Source organism: Pelodiscus sinensis, chromosome 5, assembly GCF_052426305.1.
Source record: "Pelodiscus sinensis isolate ZL-2025 chromosome 5, ASM5242630v1, whole genome shotgun sequence".
NCBI lineage: Eukaryota > Metazoa > Chordata > Testudines > Trionychidae > Pelodiscus > Pelodiscus sinensis.
In genome coordinates, this window is record NC_143056.1 from 48,296,727 (window position 1) to 48,322,476 (window position 25,750).

The 25,750-nt window shown below is 38.3% G+C and overlaps 1 protein-coding gene across 1 annotated transcript; it reads right to left on the reverse strand.

The window, feature by feature from the left end:
- SRP54 (signal recognition particle 54) lies at positions 1–24,862 on the reverse strand. The gene is made up of 16 exons (XM_075926930.2): positions 24,655–24,862; positions 16,442–16,552; positions 15,207–15,298; positions 14,703–14,787; positions 11,138–11,242; positions 9,793–9,859; positions 9,648–9,705; positions 8,840–8,990; positions 7,462–7,610; positions 5,002–5,102; positions 4,798–4,884; positions 4,247–4,320; positions 3,826–3,934; positions 2,068–2,238; positions 1,196–1,291; positions 1–466 (listed from the first exon to the last, which is right to left on the reverse strand). Exons 2-16 carry the CDS (start codon positions 16,517–16,519, stop codon positions 375–377), a joined length of 1,515 nt encoding a protein of 504 aa, XP_075783045.1. The 5' UTR covers positions 16,520–16,552; positions 24,655–24,862; the 3' UTR covers positions 1–374.
- Positions 24,863–25,750: the final 888 nt, after the last annotated feature.

The following is a 25,750-nucleotide window of genomic DNA, read 5'->3' on the forward strand; positions in this document are numbered from 1 at the left end:
TTTATTTTACAACATATTTATTGTGACATTTTATGTTACTATTAACCAAAGATCTGGATTGTTTACAAATATAATGGCTGCCATTTAATGCAAACAATTAAAAAGTGTCTCTACATATTAAAATTTTACATCATGATTTTCAATTATTAAACTTAAGAACTCCTTTTGATGGAAAGGAATTAAGCAAAAATATAACTGCTTTCCAGAAATCAATTTAGAGTTTACTTGAGAAGCCCACATAGAAGTTTCAAAAGGTAACTTCCGTCACCCCCATCGACACACTTTTCTCTTGCTGTAAAAAGGAAGAAATCAAAATCCTTTTATCAAAGGATCAGCAATTGTCATCAACCAAGTCAGTTTTTATTAAGGCTTCTTTACATATTATTGAATCCCATCATGCCTTTCATGTTTCCAGCAGCACCTTGTTGAAACTGTCTCATCATTGACTGCAATCCTGCCATGCCACCTAGAGAAGAAAGATCAATAAGAATTGAGTAGTTAAGTAGCCTGGTAAGTCTACTAGTGGTAGCTCTTTTTGTTTAAGAAACCTCATACTTCACCACTAATGCACAGCATTATATGTATTCACTGTGCTTTACAAAACACAATAGACACAGTTCAGAAGAGCTCATGATCTCCTTTGGATGGAAATTCAAAGGAAGTAGTATGACAGTGGAGGTAGATGGTCAGAGGAAATCAGCAACTGAAGGCTAGATTTGAAAGTGATTTTAAAAAGGAGAGAGATAGAGAAAGAACCTGTTTCACACCTGGCAACAAGTATTCCATCTATATGCTAGTGCAAGCTTGAGAATGAATAGCCCAGGTCACAAGACAGAACTATTAAAGTTCTCAGGAGAAATTACTGTAAGGTTAGGATGCAGAACTGCTGTTCACTATGGTTCAGCCCTGCAGTATTAGAATGAAGAGAATTTTATTGGCAGATGTGTGAATCTTTTTAGTTATCACCTCTCTCATCTAACTGCTCACTACTACCCTGCCAAACCACCCCCAGAGGAAGCCGAAATAGAATGTTTTGCAGCTATCTTTCCCTACAAGCTTAAGTTGTTTCCAGGTTCTAATTAAAATATTAAAAAATCTTCAACACATGCACATATTGTAACCCTGAATTATGCTCTCTTCTGTCAAATGCTCCCAAGTCAAATCCCCTAATTTATATTGTATAAATGTAAGTTACCCATGTGATGAAGAACTCTTGGATCCATCATCTTTGCCATCTGGTGGTTCAGTTTTGCCATTTGAGATGGATTTACATTCTTTGACATGTCACCTCCTTAAATACAGCAAGTGACAAAACAAGCATTACTCAGGAGACTGATGATATGAATTATGTTTCTGATCATTATAGTAAAAATTATAGTAAATACTATAATCTCTATACTATATATTATACTAAAAATGTTGATATTTTCCTTATTAATGAGGTTACCCTTCGGTCTCCACTTATTTGATTTCTCAATCTTGTCCACTTTCACTGAACAAACACCATCAGTACTTTACCTTTATTTATTAACTTCAGATCAGAAATACCAATTTCAACTCTAGGCTCAATACATCTCAATTGTCCATAAAGTAATAGAAGGAGCTATAACCCACCATCATTCTTCTGCCTCTTTCCTTCTTCAGCCCTCAAACTAAATTTTAAACCACCTCATCTCTGCCCTATTCGCACTAAAACTATAACTACACAACAGTGTTATTTCGGAATAACTATCACTATTCTGAAATTATGAAGAGCTGCAAGCCATTACTGTATTTCAAAATAATGGTAAGCTGGAGGACTTCTTACTCTGACTCCTGTAACCCTCATTTTACAAGGAGTAAGGGAAGTTGAAGGAAGAGTGGTCTTCCTTTGACTTCCTGCTGCGTAGACAGCGCCAAAAGCCAAATTAAGCTATTTCTACATCCACTACACAATTGACTTAGCTCAAGTTGCACAGCTTAATTCGACTTTAACCATGCGGTGTAGCTGTGCCCTTAATGACTTCCACCAAAATACCTTTCCTATAGTTGTACAGTTACCGAGTAGATGGATGTTTTACTTCTTACCTTTGAAAAGTCCCTTGATACCTCCCATCTTTTTCACCATCTGTGCAAACTTTGTGTACTGCGTCAAAAGCTCCTGAACATCTCTAGTAGAAACACCTGAGCCTCTTGCTACTCTTTGGATTCTTCCTGGTTGTTTACTGAAAACCTTTGCACCATCTGTACTATCTAGTTCTGCAATTAAAAACAATGCAAAATAGCTATACCCTGATTTTATATGAACTTAACATTATCAAGATGTAATACCATGGTTTAATGAGAACTTAGTAGTAGAGAATTGTTTTCAAGTGGGGTTCTACTCTGAAAAGTGACTGAAAGTGGCAATCAATTTCCATATACATTAAGGATTTTTATAATTTTTCCCAACTATCAGTCCCACAAGTTAGGTTTCCTTCTTTCTTGTGCATCACCATTACCAACAGATATTCTGCATAATAAATTATGCCTCTACCTACATGCATGGAGTCCCGTTAAAGGCTACTGAGGTTTGTGCAGATATAACTGAGGGCATAAGCTGCCAGCAAAGCTGACTAGGGATGTAACCAACTAGTCTACTACCCAATAAGCGTAAGTGTAAGTGACTACTCGACTAGTCACTGCTCCCCCCCCTCCCCCCCCAGGCCTCTATCATAGAAAGACAGCAAGGCGGGGGGGGGGGGGGGGGGGGAGGAGGAGCCTGTGCTGGGGAGAGCCGGCCTAAAAGCTGTTTCCCCCTAGCACCATCTCTGCGGGGGGCAGGAGAGGCAGAGGCTTCACTACTGCTGCACCTCTCCCTTTAAAATGTACAAGAAGAGCAGGTGGCTCTTGTACATTTCAAAAGGAAGAGGCACAGCTGGATAATGAGCACCCCTCTTATTGACTAATTGAGTAGTCAATGGAAATTCCATCGACTACTCGATTAATCAATCAAAATTTAACATCCCTACTTTGGACTAAATGAAAAACTATCTTGAGTGCCAGAGACCAGGTTGAGCTGGACACCTGGCAAACAACCCTTTTATTTGTAAGCTGAGAAGGTTTAGATGGAAATTAGACATTACATATACAACCTCACATGGACACATTTTTGCAGTCAATTCTACCCTGACAAATGACTTTAAGGAAATGATTTAAGTCATATATAATAGTGTTTCTCAACCTTTTTTATAAAGTACCCCCTTTTAAAAAATATATAAGTAGCCCCAGTACCTACAGCTTTCAGACACACACAATTTTTTTCTACCGTAGCAAAACATTTGTTTAAACAACTTAATCATAGTAGCAGGGTGGGCGATGAAATTTTTGGGTGTAAAAAGTACAAAGATAATAAAATGCTGTAAAATTTAACACAAAAATTCAGTTCTCCCCAAATTTCAGTTGACATATCCCCAGACTTCTCGAGTACCCCTTAAGGGTACTCATACCACTTGTTGAGAAACACTGATATATAAGATCATGAACTAGTCCAGTTCCAAAAGCATGCTTAGAAATTGTATTTAGCTAATCATAACTCAACAAAATATCCACCAAAATAAATTATTTTGAATCAATCAATATCTGCATCCTCTATCAGTCTTAATCTTGAAAACCTGTATGCATTTAAACTCTATTGTGGGTTTTCCAGTTGTTTCAGAAACGTATGGCTATTTATATGAACATAATAAATTAGTTATTTCCTCTTTCTTCCCATCCTCTCCAGCACTTGTTTCCCTGATTTATTCCAATAACATAATAAACATAGCTATGAATTATTTAAATTGTTATTGCTGGAGCTTGTTTTACCTTGATCATTCATGCTGTCCATTATAGTCATCAATTTCTTTAGCCTTGCCATTGATTCTTGTTCATTGCCTTTACTCATAAAATCTGTTCCAAAACCAGGGATCATACCCTATAATATAGTACAATAAAAGAGTTAATTGGGTCAGTTTTGTAATTTACAAGATACTATTATGTTTGAGTGACCTGAGAAGAAATAGATAGCTCTATGTATTTTACATATTTTAATTCAGCAAATCTGCACATGTTCAAATGCAGAAATAGCAAAGTTATTCATGTTTACCAGAAGCCATAAAAATATCTGGTAGCACTTCAGACAGCTTCAAAGGGAAACATTCCTTAAAGTTCACAAGAGTTCTCCAGAACTTTTTACAAAAATTAAAAATAAGTGAAGTTTGAACAGAAAAATGTCAGAATAACTAACCAAGATCTGACTGAAAGGTCCCATTTTCATGATGTTTTGGAATTGTTCATACATATCTCTCAATGTAAACTGTCCTGAAGTAAAAACAGAAATGGAAAGTTAGTGAAGATCACACAGTTAAGTTTTTATTTTTACTGATTCTGTCCATTCATTTCTGATTACACTTTATGAAGGGAACTGACATATAGCCAAATAGTATTAGATGCAAAAAGACTTCTTCTGCATATTCATCTATTATTTGGCTGTATCTCACTTTGCACAACACATTTAAGAACCTTAGTTAAGTTGCAATTGTGTTGAGAAAGCATGCAAGTAATGCTATGTTAAAGGAGCAATCCATTTACTTTCATGTTTCAATTGTTCATGAGAAGTCTAGGATTTTTTATCTTAATGATTTTAATTTATATTTCTTTTTCATTACTTAGTTTACCATGACAAGAAAAAAAAAAGAATTGTTATGTATTTGAAGGAACAGTACTTTGAGGTGCCTTTTTGAGCAATTTGTAGAAAAGGTAATTTCTTTGGGGAGGGGGACAGGAGGAATGGCTTACCGTGTTTCAACTTCTCTATGAGTGCCTCGTTATCATCCAACTTTAACTCATTTACTTTATCAATCAATCCTTCAATATCACCCATACCTGGAAAACAAAGTGTCCTTCAAGATTTGTGAGGAAAATTATTCTCCACTTTTTTTCTGAGACAGCAACATTTTTGAGAACATGTGAGTACAGTCTGTAGTTATAAATAGTACATACCAAGGAGTTTGCTGATAAAAGGTTGTGTTTTGAATGGCTCAAAGTCATCTATGTGCTCTCCAGTACCAATAAAAATAATAGGACTTTTTGTGGCAGCAACTCTGCAATAAAATAATAAAAATGTATCTTTAAACAAACGAACAAACAAACAAAACCCCAATATATTCCAAATTTAGCTCCCCTATATTAAAATAAAATCAATGTAATGAACACTAGTCAGATTTTACTTTCCACAGTATTCTAGTAGCTCCTCAAGCAACCAATGAAAAAAGATTCAGGAGAGGACTTGAAACAGCCACTTACCAGTCGCAATTAGAAACCAGCCCAGAGATTTAGCCATCATTTTAAGCTTTAGTATTTTGTATAAATTAAGCTTTTATTCCTTATTACAAGTAACCTTCAAAATATGAACAAACTTTGAATAGATGTATTGTCTTCTTGAATCTTCAGACACAATATTTGTACTACTAACAGCTTTAATAAGCAATACTAATGGAAAATTAAAATGGCCATTTTCACTGTTGACATTCAGAACTTTGTGGACACCTAAAACTTTACCATGTCCATTTCCTCCTGCTGCTGGGAAGCCAAGAGAGGCAAGTACTGAAATTATTCACGGAGGAACAATCAAAAGAATGGAGACCTCTTTCCTTCTATATCGTAAAGCAGACAGGAACGCTTCCAAATGAGGAGACAGATTAAGTTTACACCTCTCTCCCCCTTCTGGAATGGAGAAACTTTAAGGTTGTCAGACCCCTACTAGCAAAAGATGCTAAAGGCAAAACTCTAGAGCAGAGACCACACTTAGTTAGATGTTCTAGCATTCTGAATTCCCAGCATCTGGTGAGAGAAGATATAAAGAAAAGGCACCTCATCACTTTAGCATGGCTCAGGACCTCAGCTCTCACCTTCAGTGTCTATTTCTGGATAAAACAAAAGACAGGCCCATTCGTAAAGTGTCAAATTTAAGCATGAGTGACAGTTCTGAGGTTTCCCTTTGTAGTCTGGTGTTAAAGTCTCTTTGAAGAAGGATATATATAGTTAGGTCATTGAGACAATGCCCAGTCTGGTTGAAATGACAAGAAACTGTTTTTTCTTTGTGAAATTGTATGATGTCTGATTTGTGTGCACTGATTCTTTGGTGAAGTGGCTGAGAAGTTTGTCCAATATACATAGCAGACGGACACTGTTGGCATAAAGGATGGCATAAATTATATTTCTGGATGAACAAGAATATGTGTTCTTGATCTTGTAATGGATGTGGTTAGGTCCAATGATGGTGTCAGCAGAGTAAATATGTGGAGAAAGCTGGCAATGGGTTTTGTTGCAAGGGTTTGTTCTAAAATCTGATTTGTCAATTTTGTGTGTGTTCACTTTTTTTGATTGTATCCCTTTGGTATATATGGTCATGCCAATTTTCTTTCACAATTTGATCTGAGGATATGGGTCTGGCCCACAAAAGCTCATCACCCAATAAACCATCCTGTTAGTCTTTAAAGTGCTGCATAGTCCTGTCTTTTGTTTCAGCAAGACCAAACTAACACTGCTACATCTCTATGACTATTTCTGGATAGTGTGCTTAGTCTCCTGACAACATTTATTTTTACTTACAGAACAGAATATTTATAGGTGTTTAAGAGCTTACAATTCCATTCAGACACTAACTTAATAAGCTAGTAACAGAACAAACAGACCACACTGTTATGTCAATATTCTCCATTGTTTCTATAACCAACTTCATTTCTAAACATTATTTCCCCCTTTGTATTTCCCTATTTGCCTGGATAAATACATATTTTAGATATGTATTTAGATATATTTTTGACATGTTTTAGTACCTTTAGAATTGGCTTTGGTTTCAGGATGCTGTGCTGCATGGCTTAGAAACATGGAATCAAAGAAAATGTGACTGAGGAATCTGTAAGCGTGTTACTTTGACCATTTTGGGGATTTTTAAATCAGGGATTTGACTTGCATTCTATTGATATTATTGCCTTGCCACATCTGAAATTTCAGTTTCTTTTTTTGGCATGTCAACTTAGCCTTTTAATGGGAAGCAAACTTTTCACCTCACCCAAGTCTATAATGGCATGTATCTACTAAATTTGTAAGGGTATAAAGACAAACTCCCAGTAACTTAGCAACCCTCTCACATGGACAGAAAGACAAGTGATATTATCCTGAGAAAACAAACTGATGCTTACAGAAAGCTGAGTAATATAAAATATAGATTAGATAGATAGATAAGAATTCCACATAGCAACTTTTAGGATTGTGTTAAGTGCCCATAACTCCTCATGAATTCAAGGTCAGATCCTAAGTTATTTGCATCAAGACAAGTGTTATTGTAAGAATCAGCACACCGAATTGCTTCCCTTCAAAAGAAATTCAACAACTCTGACTGTTTAAACATCACACAATTCTATAAATACTGAAACCCCACTACTGCACAATACTTACGCACTGAGAGCGCCACCTCCTTTTGCATGGCCATCAAGTTTTGTCACAATAACAGAGGCTACATCGACTTTATCTTTGAAAGCTTTTGCCTGAGCTTCACAAGCTTGACCAATGGAGGCATCCATCACATAAACAATGTTATCTGGTTGCTGGAAAAATTGATCTGAGTTATTTCTGGTTATTAACTCGATATCTATGTATCATGTTCTGTAGTAGAATTAATTTTACATACCATTTCTTTAAAAAAATGAAGTGTACAAATCTAGAAGGTATTTAAAGAATGGATCAAGACTGAACAATTATTGAGAGAAAAAAAAACAAAACAGAAACCTGAAATTCATTTTTATACTTAATTCCCCACAAAAAATTCAGGGAAAACTACTTATATTTAATTTCCAAAGATGATCTACTAGCTATAATAATGCCTCTTCCCTCCACAAGTCATGATACTCTATTTAATATAGACAATTAAAATATATTTGTAAACATATTTTTTTACGTTGAACAACATTGAGCCAATATTTGACCATGTTCTCCTCCTACTACTTTCCTATTATTAGGTTTACTAATAAAAGATGCCAAAGAATAAATATCTTTCTTTTGTTCCTAAACTTGGTGACCAAGCTGAGGTTGTCAGCTTTATTACTCTGTAAAAACTGTTCTTTAACCCTATGTGAGAGTGTAGTCATCAAGTTAATCCGTTCATTGAAACGACTGAGGATTACTTCATCTATATAAAGTAGCCCAGACATGCGAAAACATGGTATATGAAACCCTCACACATTTATTTGGATTTCTGTAATTATGTAAATTCACATCAGACCCTTTTTTGATCTCTTAATGCAAAGATTCCCCAAAACTGATCTTATTGTTAGAAGTGATGTCAGTCTTCACATATGCAAACCACCTTTAATTCAAAGACTAATCATATACATGAGCAGAATAACAGTTTAAAACTAAGTATTTTTACTGAACTATCACTACAGGTTTGACCTCCCTAGTCCAGCACTTTCCGGATCTGACAGGTCCAACACAAGGGAGTTTACTATACCAGAGCATGTCTGAGACGGGGGATGCCAGCCTCCTGGCCCCTCCAGAGCATCCCGGATGTTGCCAGACCACAGTGTCCCAGACCAGAGGTTCAACCTGTACTTGAAGGCTAATAACATTTCAGATTTCATTTATTCTCGCTGTTACATTGCTTCAGAACTGTCACCACATTTCAGGAACCCCTGAGATGTAAATTAAAACTCTGACATTTTATAGTGGGCAGCATATATGCAAACCATATATGGTAGACAGCAACATGTTGGTTTCAAATGACAATAAAAACAAAAGCAAAACAAGATCAATCATTAAACTTCCAGTAATTACTCACTATGGCATTGGCAACTTGTAACATTTCTTCAAACAACGAGTCTTCCTGTTTGTGACGCCCACTTGTATCAACAATGATTATCTCAAAGTTTTCATTCTTAAATTTCTCAACACCTTCTGAAGCAATAATCACAGGATCCATTTCTGTGTAACTGTTGAAAAAAAGGTAAAGATATATAAATTATGTGGAAAAAAGAACAACTTTGGGATGAGGGTACATGGAGACCGATCTATTTTTAGGAAATTAACTTTTCGTTAATTCATATTTATACAATCAAATAACTAAAAATGTATATATTTGGGATGGATTTGAAGTTATCTATTTATTTATATCATAATGTTTAAAGATTTGATATCCAACCTGTTTCCTTTGACATCTATTGCACTGAAAACAACAATTTCTGTACCTTATTTCAGCTCAACTGATATAGACCTGGACCAAGTTCAACCCTATATTCTTCCATCACTGTACATACAGTAGCAAGTTAGGAAAGTTCTGAGAATCCACTCAACGTACAATTCGGAAAAGTGATCCACGTTTTTCCTTTATAGAACTGCCTTCTTATTGTGACCCTCCTATCACTGTTAATATTTGGGGGATAGAGATTAAATGCTTACTACAATTTCTGAAGATCAAAAAAATGAGATGTACATATTTTCCTGAAGGTCTAAATGCATCAACAGCCTAATCATTTATAATGGCTCTGTTCTTATTAAAATCTGTGACAGCTCACTGATCCCAATGTATCTTTTCCAAATATGTAACATTAGAATGAGTTGAACTGTTTCCAAAACCAAAAGGTTCATACCTCCCATAAAATGGAATTCTTGCTTTTGTTGCATTCTGTTTTAGCTGGTCAAAAGCACCTGTGAAAAGGAGATAGACATTTTCAGAGGTCCACTGACAAAGTACTATAAAAATAGAATAAACCTATTTAATGTTACTCATAATACCTGCTCTGTATGTATCTGCACATATTAAACATGTCTTCCAACCTTTCCTCTGGTAATAGTAGGCTAACTGTTAAAAGGAAATACAAAATGTGAACACAGTACAAATTATGTTAGTGATTTATATGATAAAAAGCCTTTATCCTTAAAAATAAAGTCATAAATATATAAAACAGCTAAGTCAGTCATGGAAGTCCTGTATGGATGTATTGGTCTTTCCTAAATGACAGTCAAGACAGTTTTCCTAGACCATGTTGCCTACAACCAAAGACCTTTGATCACATACCAACAGTAAATAATTAAGGCATTATCAGAAAGCAAAACTTTTCTACCATTTGACTCATTAGTATCTAGATCATGGTGGATTGGCTTTGCTGTATCATGCACTAAGCAGGTTTGGAATGGGACAAGGAATTTTTATATCCTGAGCTAGTGATGGCCAAGCAAGAAGTAGACGTGTGTGGAGAATGGAAAGGTGAAAAACTACTGTGATATTTGCCAACTTTTGTTCTTGCAGACTCTGAACCTTTCAACTGATAACAGAACAGCTTTTGAAACGAGTTCAGTTTCTTTAAATAACTGCCTTTGTGAAATGAAAGCCAACATTGTATACATCCCTCCCATTCTACCACATTAACTTTCAGAGGGGATAGCATTTTTCATAAATCCATTTTCAGAGAAATAGATCTCCTCCATTCTATAAACACTAATAAAAGATGGAACAATATGACATTTATTTGTAAACACTGACACTAAACTGCAACAGTGCAAAGCAAATGTCGGAGAATATTAGAGTGGCTCAATGAGAAGATACTTCCACTATACAGTCCCTTTCCCAGAACACAAATTACCTAACCAGATGAGACCAGTGATCTATCTAGTCTAGAACCCCATCTCCAACAGTGGTGAGGACCCCGATGATTCAGAAGGTGGTGCAAGAACCACAACTCAAAATAATTATGGAAAAATTTGCCCATAGGTTGGGAGGGGAGGAATTTCTTCTCAAATCTCATCAGCTGTTGTCTGGCTTAAGGTTTCATTTCTCATGATCTCTCTTCTCTAATATAACTGAATGGTCTCATCCATATTAGTGTTTTACTTTGCTTTTAAATTATACTTTGTATAGAAAATGTCTTATGAAGAGATTGTATTTCTGCCCTAGTAAGTCTTGTGTGTAAGACACACACACACACACACACACAGGGTTGTATTATAATCAGTAAGCTGCATTAATAATAATGAAAATATACAAGCCAACAGAAACACTGAATGAAAAACTGTGTTTCAGACAGTAGAGAAAATAGTAAAAAATAAACTAAGTGTTCTCAAAGGATTTGGTATAGCTTACCTTTGAACACGTTGTTGTTTTACCACTTCCCTGCAGACCAACAAACATTATAATGTTTTGTTTTCCTTTAGTTGGTGTCCAGGCTTTGACTCCAGGATCTACAAGCTGTTTGAGAAAAGTATAATAAGTGAAAGAAAGTTAAACCTCAGAAGTTGGGAATTGTTAAGAGAAGTCACAGTTGGACATACTATGTTCCTACCTTCACCAAGTTCCTAGGTAGAGAGGTGGCTTAACTTACATAAACAACTGTGTGTCTGAACTTGGTCTTTTTAAAAGGCCAGCTGATCAAACCTTGCTATTAATTTCACATTGCATAGGTCTAACTCAAGATAGATTTTATTAGCCTGTAAGCACATGCACACAACATCTCTTTGAATTCAGATTTTAATTTGTTTGGTTTATTTTACTTAATTAAAAAAATAAAACATTTAAACAAACTTAATTCTGATTTTTATTATGGACTAAAGAAAGGCTAGACAAGACTAATTTGGCTTTGTAACACAATAAATAAATAAAAGGAACATTTTATTCAGGGCTGACAGTAGAATCCCGTCTCTTGAACAATCCCTACCTGCCCATGTTAAGTAGGAATCTTACCACAGTCAACTTGTGCAGAATTTAAGGTTTTTTTTTAATAAAAGCTATGTTTCTAGCTCTTATGGTAACAATTTCTGTCTTTTAAGACAGAACAAAAATAAACTGATATATATAGAGCCCTACAAATCCACAAATATCCACAGCTCATTTTGGTGAATATGGATACTGAGCTGGACACAAGTTTTGTATCTAGAACCCTGCAAGTTTGGAGATATTCTCTTTATATCTGAGGGTGTCCACACCTGCAAATGTCAATTCAGATATCTGCTGCTCATTTTTGTGGATACAAGTGTGCATACAGCTACAAATTTTGTATCTGCACAGGGCTCTACTAATACAGCACTATCTTCCTGAGTTTGCAGACATTCACAGCTTTGCTAAATATGCAGCAAAGTGAAAACAAGGAACAAGCATGAATTTTCACAGCTTCTACCTCAAAGCCCTATATGGAGGTGTGAAATTGAAAATCTGGCTAATTTAACTCCAATGCTGCTTCTGAGAAAAGATGAGTAATTATTCAGGCATTGAAGTTAGAGGGCAACACAAATGGAGACAAAAAGGGTACAATTATTAGAGATACTTAATATTCTTGCAGCAACCAAAAGGTTGTGGGAGAAACATACAGGAAGAAAAGAGGAAGAACACTCCTTACCCAGCCTGCCACTGTGGGAAGGATTTATATACAGGTTGGACCTTCCTGGTCCAGCGCTCTTGGGACCTGAGCTGTCCCTAACCAGGGAGTTTGCCGGACCAGGAAGGTCAATGCTCCTCAGATGACTACTCAGCTGGGCTCCTCTTCCTGGGGCTCCCTACCTATTGCTGGCCCCACAAACACTGGTTCTGGCAGAGGCTCTCCACCTTGCTGCCTGCTAGCTGCTGCCACGGTCCCTGGCCGGGACCACCTTGCTGTTGCCAGCCCCGCTACTATAGGAGGTTTTCCGGTTCCTTACCTGGGACCAGGACTCCTTGGCCACCATCTGCCCCAGCTGATACAAAGTGATACCTAGCCACGGTGGGGGCTCCCCAACTGATGCCATGATTCCCTTGCAGGGGCACCCCAACAACCACCTGGCCCAGGTGGGGCTCCCCAGCTCCCACATTCTCCCGGCTAGCTCCTGTTCCCGCCTCCGAGACACTTTGGTCCAGTAACATCCATTGCCACACCAGACCACCATGTTCTGGATTTTGGAGGTTCAATCTCTAGCTCACATTTATTAGATGTTTTCTTGATGGAACACAGGCCCAGCCCTCTGCTCCTCAAACAGCCAAAACAATAAGGGAGAAATGCTAGCACACTTTTCTTTCCCAGAGCTGGGGTATGTTGGTTTCTGACCTATGTGTTTCCTCACAAATAATACCTCTATCCCAGGCTTTCTAATCCCTTTTTCTAGCAGCTTTAGCATTCAGGCTTCTAAGAGTTGGGTAAAAATGTCAAACTCTACAAACAAGTGGACAGATGAAGGGAGAGTGCACAAATGAGAACAAGTAACATGCTGAGAGAATAAGCAGGAAAGATTGGTGGGACAATTTAGAAAGGTTGACAAAAACTGGGAGGGGAGAAAGAAACACTTATATCAACTCAAGAATAAGATATAAAATGATCTGGTGAGGAGAAAAAGAAAGAAGTGGAGTGAAACCACAAAGCACGAAAGTGTGCAAGGCGACGTTAACGCTATAAAATTAGAATGGTATAACTACGTTGCTTCATGGGTATGAAAAATCCACACCCCTGAACAATACAGTTATGCCAACCTAATCCCCATTTACACAACACTATGTCAACAGGACTTCCCCAACTGACATAATCCATCTCAGTGAGAAGACCTCCTGTTGGCATAGTAGTGTCTTCATTGAAGTGGTACAGCAGTTCTGCTGTAGCACTTTAAGGGTGTGTCTAAACTACATGGCTCCATCGACGGAGCTATGTAGATTAGGCTGATCAGCAGAGGGAAATGAAGCCGCAATTTAAATAATCGCAGCTTCATTTAATTTTAAATGGCTTCTGCGCTGAGCCAACAAACAGCTAATCAGCTGTTTGTTGGCTCAGCGTGCTAGTCTGGACGCTCCCGCACCGACCTGAAAGCCCTTTATCGACCTCCCCATTATGCTTTGTAGAATGAGGTTTACCGGGGAGGTCGATAAAGGGCTTTCATGTTGGCAGGGGAGTGTCCAGACTGCCCCGATCTGCCGACAAACAGCTGATCGGCAGAGCGGGGCAGCCATTTAAATTTAAATGAAGCTGCGATTATTTAAATCGAGGCTTCATTTCCCTTTGCCGAACAAACAAATCTACGTGGCTCCGTCGACGGAGCCATGTAGTCTAGACATACCCTTAGTATAGACATTGCCCTAAGAAAAGCAAGAGAGATATAGTTGGTTACTTAATTTTAGTAATGTAGACACACTGTAACATACTGTCAAATGTAAGAACAAAAATTCACAACTGCTTTAGTCCTTTAAATTGGGGAGGGATATGGCAGAATAGCTCTTTTCTACATGCTAAGAAGTTTATTTCTCAGCCTTGTAGAGGTTAGACAATTTTTTCAAGATCCAGTTACAGAAAGAATGGACCTGTGAGCACTAGAGTTTGAAAGAACTCCAATTACCCAATTCAACATTCTTTCAAAATTCAACAAAGAATTTTATACAGAAATTTTCCTAAACTCTCTAAAGATTTTCCCCCCTTTTTTGGGTCACGATTTAGAAAATATTATCGTATTGTTATTGAAAATAAAGTGTTAAATATCTTTAAATTTCATGTATTGGCACAGGTTAATGAAATGTTTCCAAAAAGGAACAATGTTTACCAATACCCATCTATTTTAATATTAACAATTAGCTCGTACGTAGCAACTGCCATATGTTTGTACACTATGTTCATACACTGACTAATTTGGACTGGAGAGTTATTTAAACAATACATAGAGAAACAATGCAACATAAATATGCAAATCTCATACAGTTTTACCTTGACGAGTTCTTTAAAGACAGCATGCTGAATCATTTTCCTTTTGTTAAGGCCAGATGCCATCTCTTCAAGATCAATAGCAGACCTAAGATTTAAAAAGTTATTAAAAATCCAAACAAGACAAAGAACATTAGTGTGTTTTAAGCAAGTCTTGGATTATACGAACAGAAATAAATGCTTTACATTCTTTAAGTGACTTGAACATTAAGAGATTTGGGCTGCTTTCACGTTTAAATAGATTACGAGCTTTCCAGTATACTTGAATATTTTTGCATGGATAAACAAGTACACTAAAAGTTAAACATAAGTTAACAGTACTGTGATATGTATACAGAGCTCTTTCTCTATATCAAACACAGAATGGAACAGGCAAACCTTAGAAGCATTGGTATTGCTACTGTTAAAGGTATGATGTAGGGATGTAAAATCCTAGTTAATCGGTTAACCAATTAAATATAAACGTAAGAGCTAGAAAATTGAATTTATTTTGATTGTGTGACTTACTTGACATTTTCTCTCAGCTGTTTCACTAACTTAATGTTTACGTCAGCTTCCAGTAGTGCAGTACATACTTCTTTTAGCATAGCATTTAAAACCTTTAGAAGGATTAAAAAAGGGCACTTAATCATTTACAATTGTGCATAAATCAAGTTTGTTAATTAGTGTATCATGAAAACAATAGCACTTTTTAGTGCTGAGTAAACAATGTGATTAATCTTTAATGCAATCCATTAATCTGATGTAAAGCACAGACAGAGTGATAGTCCTTGAAGTAGAAGTTGATGGTTTCAGATGTGTCATACTAGATAATGTTGATTTATAAATTAAACATTTGATTCAACTTTGTAAACACAGGAATAAGACAAAAATATTATAAAAGAATGGTAGAATTACAAACACTAGAATTACAAACTGACCAGTCAATCACATGGGTTATAAGGAACTAGTAAAAAGACAAATTGGGGGGAAAAGGGCGCGCAATACATATAATAATGTGTTAAACACAGTCTACTAAAAAAATTAGGGGAAATTTTTAAAAAAGGATTTGCCAGAGTAAGGAAACTGTTTCTGTGCTTGTTTCATTTAAAAATCAGATGGTTAAAAGCAACTTTTGTTTTCCTTCCATAGTGAAGTGTCAAAGCTTTAAGTCAACCTTCATTTGTAAATTTTTGAAGGAACAACTGTAACATTTTGTTCAGTTACAGACAACCTTGATTCCTGAGGTGTCTGTAACCCTGAGATTGTACTGTAGTTCTATCAAAAGTTGTTCAGATACAGAAAGCACAGTTAATCAGTTTCTCATATTACTTTAGTAGAAGACTTTCTACTATATTAAAGGAATGCATTCTTTCCCTTTCACCAGGTAAATTACTATAACAACAACAAAAAGAAAATCAACCACGTGAAAAGGTAAATTCAAGTCAATTAAAAGATTTCAGTAAAAAAATGAAAATAGTTATGACAAACAAATAAAATTCAGTCACCGACAAAAATGAACAAGAACAAACATCAGCCCGTTTCCTCTTAGGAAAAGACAGTTTGCTCTTCTGCACATGCCTTGTAAACTTAGTTAAAATTAAATAATTGGGGCATGGTCAAGATGACACATTAGTTTGGCCACATGACTTTGGGTTGATTATATTCCAGTGATTTTTAAGCAAGATCAATCTACTCCATCATGGTGATATTTTGCATTCTGTGTGACTATAGCTCTATTATATACATAAATATTACATTACCTCTTCATTGATAATTGTAGCATTGCTTAGCGAGCGTAATGCTGACGTTATTTTTCTTCCAAGGTCTGCTAACACCATTTTGGCGACTTCAGAAAAATCTCATACAACAATCTGTAAAGCATTAAGAAAAGGAATTAATTTTAGGAAATATACTGTTAGGGAAAAAGTAAATATGTCTCAGTGAACTATTTCAATACATGCACAGGGCAGCATTTTGGAAATGTTTAATTCTGCTAGTATGTTTCAGTGCAGATCTCCAGATACAACACTATTGTTAAGAAAATGTAATAATCAGCAATGTGTTATTCGATAATGAAATCGAACGGGATAACCTGAAAGTCCTGTGGCCTCCAGGGTAATTGCAAGCAATGGCAGACTCAGTGCATGTTTGCCCATGCAACTGAAGAGTATTAAGCAAGTTCATTTACTTCCACACCATGCCACATCAAACCAGATTGCTAATTTCAATAACTCTACATGCATACTAAGATTAATTTCACATTTTAAAATTAATAATGTTTAGAACGAGTTCAAGGGTAATTTATTTTTAATTAGTTTTTATAGAAATGAGCAATGAATCAAATATTTTTGAAAACTAAAGCTTTCTATAGACAAGCTAAATTCTGCCTCAATTCAATTAAAAATATTGATTAAATGTTCTGTAATTGTATTCCTTGAAAGGCAATTTATAAAATTATTAGAAGTTTTACCCAGCATTGCTTGGGTCCTACAGAACAGGGAGCTGGGGGGATGCAGGAGTCAGGGCAGGGACTTGGGCATGTGGGGGGCTGGGAGCAAGGGACTGGAGGTATGGGGCAATGCAGGAATCAGGACAGGGTGTTGGGAGGGTGTTCAGGGCAGGGGGTGCCCATTGGTTTCTCTCCAGTGCTGGCCTATGCTATGCTACCAGAAGCTTCCCAGGGCTGGGGCATTTGCTACCCTTGTGAGGTCATACAAGTGTATAATTGTCACTAGCTACCCCAGTGGTCATTTGTGAGCATAACTATCCCTGCTATCAAACCCTCTCTTTCCATTTGATGAGAAATTATTCCGTTCCATGCACATCCCATTGTCCTGGCACAACCAAACCCTATAAAGTGACAATAAGAGGAAGCTGCATACCAAATTTGGTGGTCCTAGCTCTTACCGCTTAAGAGGAGTACTTGAAGCAACAGACTCATGGCTGGATGGGCAGATAGATGCACAAATGCTCTCAAATATACAGTAGATAGGAGCTATAATTCTGACTATTCCGGTAATATTCTTATTTCAAGGAGTAGAATAATAGTCTCAAACAAATCCAAATTTCAAGTTTATTTACCTAACCGCCGATGTATCACTTTACACTGGGACACTGCCACACATCCTTAACTATTGAAATTTGTTTTCTCCTATATAGTATTTCACTCTCCCTCTGGATTAGAGGGTCGTGCCTTGAGACAAGTGAAAGTGAATTCACGTGGTCCCTCTTTTTGGATTTTGTAAAGAGAAAGAAACTTCCTACACAAACAGTGACTATGGCCTGAATGTTACTTCAGGCAGATAGATTATTTTTAAACACATGAACTATTTTTATAAGATATGGTCCTTCCCCAATAGATGGGTTCAAATTTTACTGTTCTATGCCTTTTTACTTTCTAGATTTTTTTACAACCTACATATTGGTTAACCGATTACAGGCCAAGGTTGCTGGGGAGGTTGCTCCAACCTGGCTGGAGCAGCCTCTGCTTGCACCCCCCGCCCCAATGCAGGCAGAGAGCGCACCAGCGTCACAGCCAGAGCAGCCCCTGCCTACAGGACAACTGGGTCCACCATGGACAAATGCTGCTCCATCTGGAACACCATAGCAGTCCCTGCCTGCGGTGTCCCTCCAGTGGAACATGGGCAATCCCCTGCCCACCTCCCCCACTGGTTAAACATTAATTACACAAATTTCCAGACAACTTCTCCCCACAAGTGTGTATCTCCATATTAGTGACAGTTCAAAAGAAAAAAAAAAAAGAGTATGTCATAATCTTATACAAAACACTTACATGCTTGTGTGTTTCTGTGATTTTTATAAAGGATTCCTGTTGGCATATTGTAAAATTTAAAATCATATAAAAAAAACCTGTATACGTAATTAAGCCTACTATTGTTTTAGGGACATCACAACCCACTGTAGCTTTACTGGAATAATATTCAAGCTTCTGTTTTAGCAAAAATTCACACAAGTGCTGGGGCTTTAATATCCCTATAACTACAGTATTCAATATTCACTACTATTCTAAAAAAGCTCATCTTAACTGTCTAGTACTCTCATCTTCAGAAAATATATATTTATATACACTTAATGCATACCTTTTCTGATTTGCTTCCATTCTTACATGTTAGATAATCAATAAGGGTACATCTACTTTACAGAGAACGAGTGAAGCAGCTGCTGTCGATCTTCCAGGGTCTAAATTAATGGTCTTAACTAGACCTCAAATTCAAAGTGAGAGGGGGACTCCGGTCAATGCCAGTGACTTGCTTTCCCGAGGAGTAAGGGAAGTCGAAGGAAGAGTGTTCTTCCTTTGACTTCCTGCAGTATAGACAGCACCAAAAGCTGAGTAAAGCTACTTTGACTTCAGCTATGCAATTAATGTAGTTGAAGTTGTATATCTGAACTCAACTTTGTCCCATAGTGTAAACATACTCTAAGAGTGTAAGAACAGACCTTTACTAACTAGAAACTGCAACTAAAAGCTATAGAAAGCTACTGTTATACCACTCTTAAGATTATTACCCTCTTACATTAACAGCTTAAGCTTCATTTTCTATACATTTTTAAGAAAATGTAAAATATATGATCACATGAATGATCAAGTTAGTGATGTTTTATTAAGAAAATTATAGAAAGGGCTCCTTCTAATTGTATTCAGTTTACTAACTATATTGTAAGAATCAAGAAAAACAAAAATTCAAGTTATATTTTTCTTGTCTTGGAGGACAAATAGACCTGAGCATATATAACTTTGTAACTTAAAAAAAACAAAAACTAAACAAAACACAAAAAAGTCAGTTGTGAGATCAAGTCTACTGGTTAGTTAGAGGAAATCATTCAAAGGTATCTGAGCAGCGGTACTGAGTCAACAAGTTAGAAAGTGAGAATACCCATTTAAGCTAAACTTTTCAGCTTCAGAAGGCAATAAGAAACATGGAAAAACACAAAGCTTTACACAATGCAAGATAAACATCTTTAGCATAAATATTGCCATTAACTGTAGCTTCACAATTCAACCTTTTTAAAAATTGGAAAAAAGAGTATAAGAAAGCAAATTTGATTTTTAGATGAGATACATTAACATGATGACATCTTGATACTTGCATGGCATGATCAGCTTTCTTCTAAGACTATTTACAGACAATTTTACTGGTCTAGAACAATCTGAATTTCTCATTTCCTAAGGACATTTTCATGAAAACTGTTATTGTGGAGTTTGTTACTGCTGCTCATTTTAGCAATGTTAAGAAGTGTGTAATTTCCTAATACATGATTAATTGATAAGGGTTAGCACTGCAAGAAGTCAGTCCAGATGTGTCAGGTCTGGCAACTACCCCCACTGTGGCTCTGCATTAAAAGTAATTTAGGAGTGGGCAGGCAGCCTGTCTCAGTCCCAGCTTGCACTGGGTCTCAGGAGCTACCCCCTCTGCAGCTCTGCATGGAAAGCATTATTGCAGAGCCACAGCGGAGGTAGCTCCCAGGACCCCGTGAGAACCGGGACTGAACGAGGCTGCTGGCCAGTCCTCTAAAAAATTTACTGGAGAGCCGCAGACTGAGGGGTGGGGTATGATGCATGTAGTCAATAGCATTAGCAGATAAGCTTTTACTTATGGGTTAATTGTTTAACCAACTACGCTATTACATCCCTAGTTCATTTCTCATCTGAAGTCCTAAAGTCCTCTTCAGAGCATTCCAACCAACTAGCAGTGATGTCACAACTAGATTTGAGTTATGGCAAGGAAGAAGAGGATATGAGCAAGCTCAAACTTTAAAGGACAAACTGTTCCAGAGAAATATAGCAAGTAAGAGATCCATATTCAAATACAGATCTTGGTCAGTGAGCCAACAACACTAGGAAACACCAGAATTAGATGGTAAATCTTGTCTTACACACATTTCTCATATCTTGCCAAGAAGAAATCTCTAGATAGGAAAAATATTGTGAAAAAAGCCACATGAACGTGAATGATGTTACATGAAGATAAGAAAACAGTTTTGACCAGTACACATCCATCCTTCTGATTTTGACTGTGCAAGGTAGATTTCACTGATTTTCCTTGTCCAACCTCTTTGAAATCCACAACATAAATTATAAAGATCTATTTTTAAGGTTACATTTGAATAGCTTACTTTTATTAGCAATCAAAGCCTCAGTCCTACAAACATTTACACAAGTGCTTTACTTTATATGTCAAGTCTGATGAGACTACTTGTGACCACAGAGCAACTATGTAAATATTTATAGAATTTATAATCAACTTTCAGAATTCTGCACATCTGCAAGTGCAGATGTTACATATTATTGCCTCACAAAGTGTTACTTTTGCCAGAGAAACATGAAACAAAAACTAAAGAAATCAAGTGGATCAGCTTGTAACAGCCTCACAATAAGGCTGCAGATAAGTAACTGGTTCAGGGGAAGGCAAAAAAAAAAAAGCTACATTTCAGCTTCAGCATACTGCCATTTTCTCACGAGTTAGCAGCCTTTACCATAAGGAGCACATTTCAATAGAAGGACTGGGAACTGCTGAAATCTAATGATGCTACAGGAATCCAAGGCTCAAAAGAAACCATAAGCATTTTACAGTAAATTAGATATAACTGACAATAAAGATGAGAAGGCAAAGGAAGACTAACAAACTTGCTTTATTCCTTCCTGACTTTGTGATAGAGATCCAAATATTTTCTTTTGTGATATTTTATTTGAATAAAGCATTGGTATTAGTAAAAAAAGAATACTACTACTCAGCGGATTCTCTTATACCAGAAAACATCATGGGGATTTTTTTTCCTGTTTGTGAAAGTTTCTATAGTTTAAAGGTAAGCATATGAATAAAAGCAAGGGTCTCAAGTAATACTGTAAGCAAACATTTGCTGTGTTACTAACATGTTGGATTATTTAGAAGAGTAAAATGCTAAATACAGATTACTTTTTACTATACATTTCCTTTTGCATTTTGCACAGCTTATACCATGAAAATAAATGAAGTCAGCTTTAATAGTCTCTTTCATTTCTAGATTGTCACAAACATTGCAAGAGAGCATTTACTTAAACAACTTTTTCTGTAGTTGCAGCTCTGCTGGTCCAAGGATATTGGAGAGCAAGTCCACATTGAAAATGCTGCACTCAACCTGAGGTCAGTCAGCAGTGGGAAATAAGACATGTGCCTGGAAGCACAGTTAAGCAGACCTAAGCGCCTGTGTAGACAGCACTAGGTCAAAAGAGGAATTCTTCCATTAACCTAGCTGTGGCACCTGGAGGAGATGGCCTGGGAGACTCTCTCCTGTTGGGTCAGTTAGACAATTGACATAGCTCAACTGGCATAGCTTATTTCGATTTAAGCTCTGCAGTGTAGACACAGCCTATCTTATTTCAAAATAGGGAGGATCTACACAGCACTTATTTCGAAATAGAGCACTCTTTCTCTGACTTCCCTTATTCCTCGTACACTGAGGGTTACAGAAGTCCGAGTATGAAGTTCTCCAGCTTGACAGTATTTTCAAATAACTGCCTGCTGCGTAGACACGGACTAAGTTATTTCGGAATAGTGTTGCAGTGTAGATGTACCCTTAGTGTCTACACTAGAACACTACAGCAATGGCTGAATTGCTGTAGCATTTCAAGTGTAGACAAGCTCTGCATACTTTTCTCAGACCTGAAGAGCTCTGGGCAGCTTGAAGGTTTGTCTCTTTCACCAAGTGTTGGTCCAATTAAAAAAAAATATTACGTCACTTGCTTTATTTTTCCTAGCTTTTTTAATTGGAAAAAAATATTATTGAGTTTTGCATTCTGTAAAATAATCTTTCAGAAAAAGTAGTTTGAAGTTCTTACTGAAAACATATCACATTCAAATTATTTTAATCGTCAACAGAAGAACTCTCTTCCATAGAACCCTCAAAGTTTAAGTGCACAGATGATCTTCCAGTCACACAGGCCTTTTCAAAATAAAGTTTAAATTTCAGTGGTATAACCCCTTACATGAGACCTATTCTGCACATTTGAAAGCCCCAAACAATTCCTACTGTTGGGTTAGAGAGCAGCCAGAGCAGGGAATAAACAGGTTGTTATGGCTGGTTGCTACTGGGAAGGGGGGTCAAGGAGTAGTCTATTAGACAATTAACTGATAAGCATAGGCTTATCTGTTAATCTTGTTGAGTACTTGCATTCCCCCCCCCAGAGGCAGCATCAGAGGCAGCAAGAGGGGGGAGCAGGAGCCAATGCTGGGGAAACTGGCTTAAAAGCTGGTTCCCCTTCAGTACCCGCTCTAAGGTGCTGCCTGCTCCCCTCCTCCCCCCACAGCCACGGGGAGGGGAGCAGGAGAGGCTGCCACAAAGCAGCATATGTGCATGGGTGTCTGAGCGCCCCATAGACAGCATCTGCTCCATGGTAGCAGCTCCTGTCCAAGCTCCGTGCAGACAGCAGCTGCTCTGTATCTCCCGGAGCAACCTCTGTCAGTGGCAAGTCTGGGCCTGCCACAGGCACAGTATGCTTCACAGACCCTCTGTAGACAGGTGCTGCAGTCACCCTGTGTGACTGCCTCTGTATCAAAGGCATAGCATGGGGAGGCAAGTAGCTGATCTGCAAGGGGAGCTGGTTTTTAAACTGGCTCCCCTCGACACCCTGCGCTCCTGCCTCTGGTACACCAGGCAGTAGTGCAGGATGGCAGAGGGCTCCCCAGGAGTTAGGTGGGAAAGGGAGAGCTCTGGCTGCCAGCCCGGCCCCCAATGACAACCGAATAATCATGTAACTGCAGATTTCATGCGGTGAACGACTATTCAAACACCTGCTATCTAACATCCCTAGTTGCTGCATTAAGAAAGCTTCCCTAGAAACCTTGATGTGTTAAGCATTCAAATATCCTATTAAATGTCTTCTTGTGTCCATGGCAGATTAAGTTTATCCCAAAGATTAAAATAGTTTGTATACCATAGGCTAAAAAATATCTACTCAGAGGCATTTTTATCTATTTCAGGTGATATTTATGGAGTCTCCTGCTTGTCCCAAGGCTGAGAGATTTGGGTCTGTTTAGTCTGCAGAAGCAAAGAGTGAGGGGGGATTTGATAGCAGCCTTCAACTTCCTGAAGGGAGGTTCCAAAGAGGATGGAGAGAGGCTGTTCTCAGTAGTGACAGATGGCAGAACAAGGAGCAATGGTCTCAAGTTGTGGTGGGAGAGGTCCAGGTTGGATATTAGGAAAAACTATTTCACTAGGAGGGTGGTGAAACACTGGAATGGGTTACCTAGGGAAGTAGTGGAGTCTCCATCGCTAGAGGTGTTTAAGTCTCGGCTTGACAAAGCCCTGGCCAGGTTGATTTAGTTGGAATTGGTCCTGCCTAGAGCAGGGGGCTGAATTTGATGACCTTCTGAGGTCTCTTCCAGTTCTATGATTCTTCCTGTGGGATTGTATAATGCAATTCGAAGTTGCATGTTTAAGTATTTGGTATTGCTAAAAGAACAAATGTCAATATTTTAAATGCAGGAGGGCAAACATAAAATCCTCCACGGCTACTTACGAACAAACCCATAGCCAACAAGAAATTATTTTGCATAAAACAATAAAGCCACATTTTGTCTGGGACAGCAACAGGCCGCAAAATGCGAAGTTATTCCCAAGCTTCAGACCTGCCCTGACAACAGGTGACGGTCCGGGTTGCTAGAAGCCGAGACGAAGCAGCGTCCGCCCAAGTTCGTGCTGACCGTACAACAGAGGCAGGACTGACTGAGAAGGAGAGCGCGGCTCTAAAGCCCCGGGGATGGGCCAGACTCAGGGGCGGGCTGGTGCCTGGAAAGGTGCGCGTCTTGTTTCGAATCTGCCCGGTTGCCAGGCAGGCGGCGGCCCCTCCCCAGGTGCCCGGTGGTACCGGCCGCAGCGAGCGAGCCGCTTCAGACTTCCCCCAGCAGTCCCAGGGAACCTACGCTCGGGGCGGGGCACTAAAGGAGACGAGAACCGACCCGCTCCCGGGACTCACCAAGGAGCACACGCGCTGAGCGGTGCCGCGGGAGGCGGTGGGCAGCCGCTCTGCCAGAGGGGCCGCAATGCAGGCCGAGCCCGCGGGGGCCACGCTTCTTTCGCCCCTGCCCGGGCCACCGGGACTCACAACACCGCGACCACAGGCGCCATCACTCAGCCTGGGAAACGTCACCTCACCACTCAACCCTCGACCTCCCGGGGCAACTACTTCCGTTTCCGGGTCACGAGCCCGCCAGCCTTAAGGTGGATCTGGGAAGCTTGTTGCTCTTCACTACACGTCCCCTTCCCCATGGGTCAGGTCATCTTCCTTGTCTGTTAACTTATCCAACGGTCAGAGACAAACCCCACACCACGAACCGTACTCAAACATCTCATCGTAGACTAATCCATTGCTACCTCCCCCAGCTGTACCTGACATATGCTATGCCTGACTGGTTACAGCCCACATCACTTATTTGTATCACGCTGAGAATTTTCCTTGAGTATTCCTGTGCCTATATACAATTCTTTCCTGGGCTTCCAAACATACAGTACCTATGCATCCGTCTAAAATTGTGCTCTTTCGGATTTCCATTTTTTGTAGTCACTATTAGCAATTATCTGTGCTCTCCTTAGCAAAAGTTTTTTAGATTTTTGGCTTCTAATTAACATCCATTAGGTTTAAAATTACATGTTTAGCTCACAACACGATGTTATTTGATGGGGGAAATTAACTCTACAATACAGTACAGTACCAAGTGTTCAGGCATTTCCAGAACATATGGGTTAAATTAGCACCTGCTGTTTATACATTTCTCTGACTTTGCAAGTGCAACATGTCCTTCTGGGGCTTTGCAGTAAGTGAATGAGCCACTGTACTGCTTGGGCTGTTGCTAAAGTTTAAAGCTGGGAAATCTAAAACCACCTGTTTTGATAGGGAGCTGCAATCTTTATAAGGAGATTGTTGCCAGCATCTCACAAAAAGACCTGAACATGTTGTCAATTTTGATAAAATACAAGGGACAGGAAGGGAAATTAGACTAAAAAATATCCTAGAAAGGACAATCACTCTGATTTTGATGTTGTCAGACTAGGTACCAGCTCACAAGAAAGTT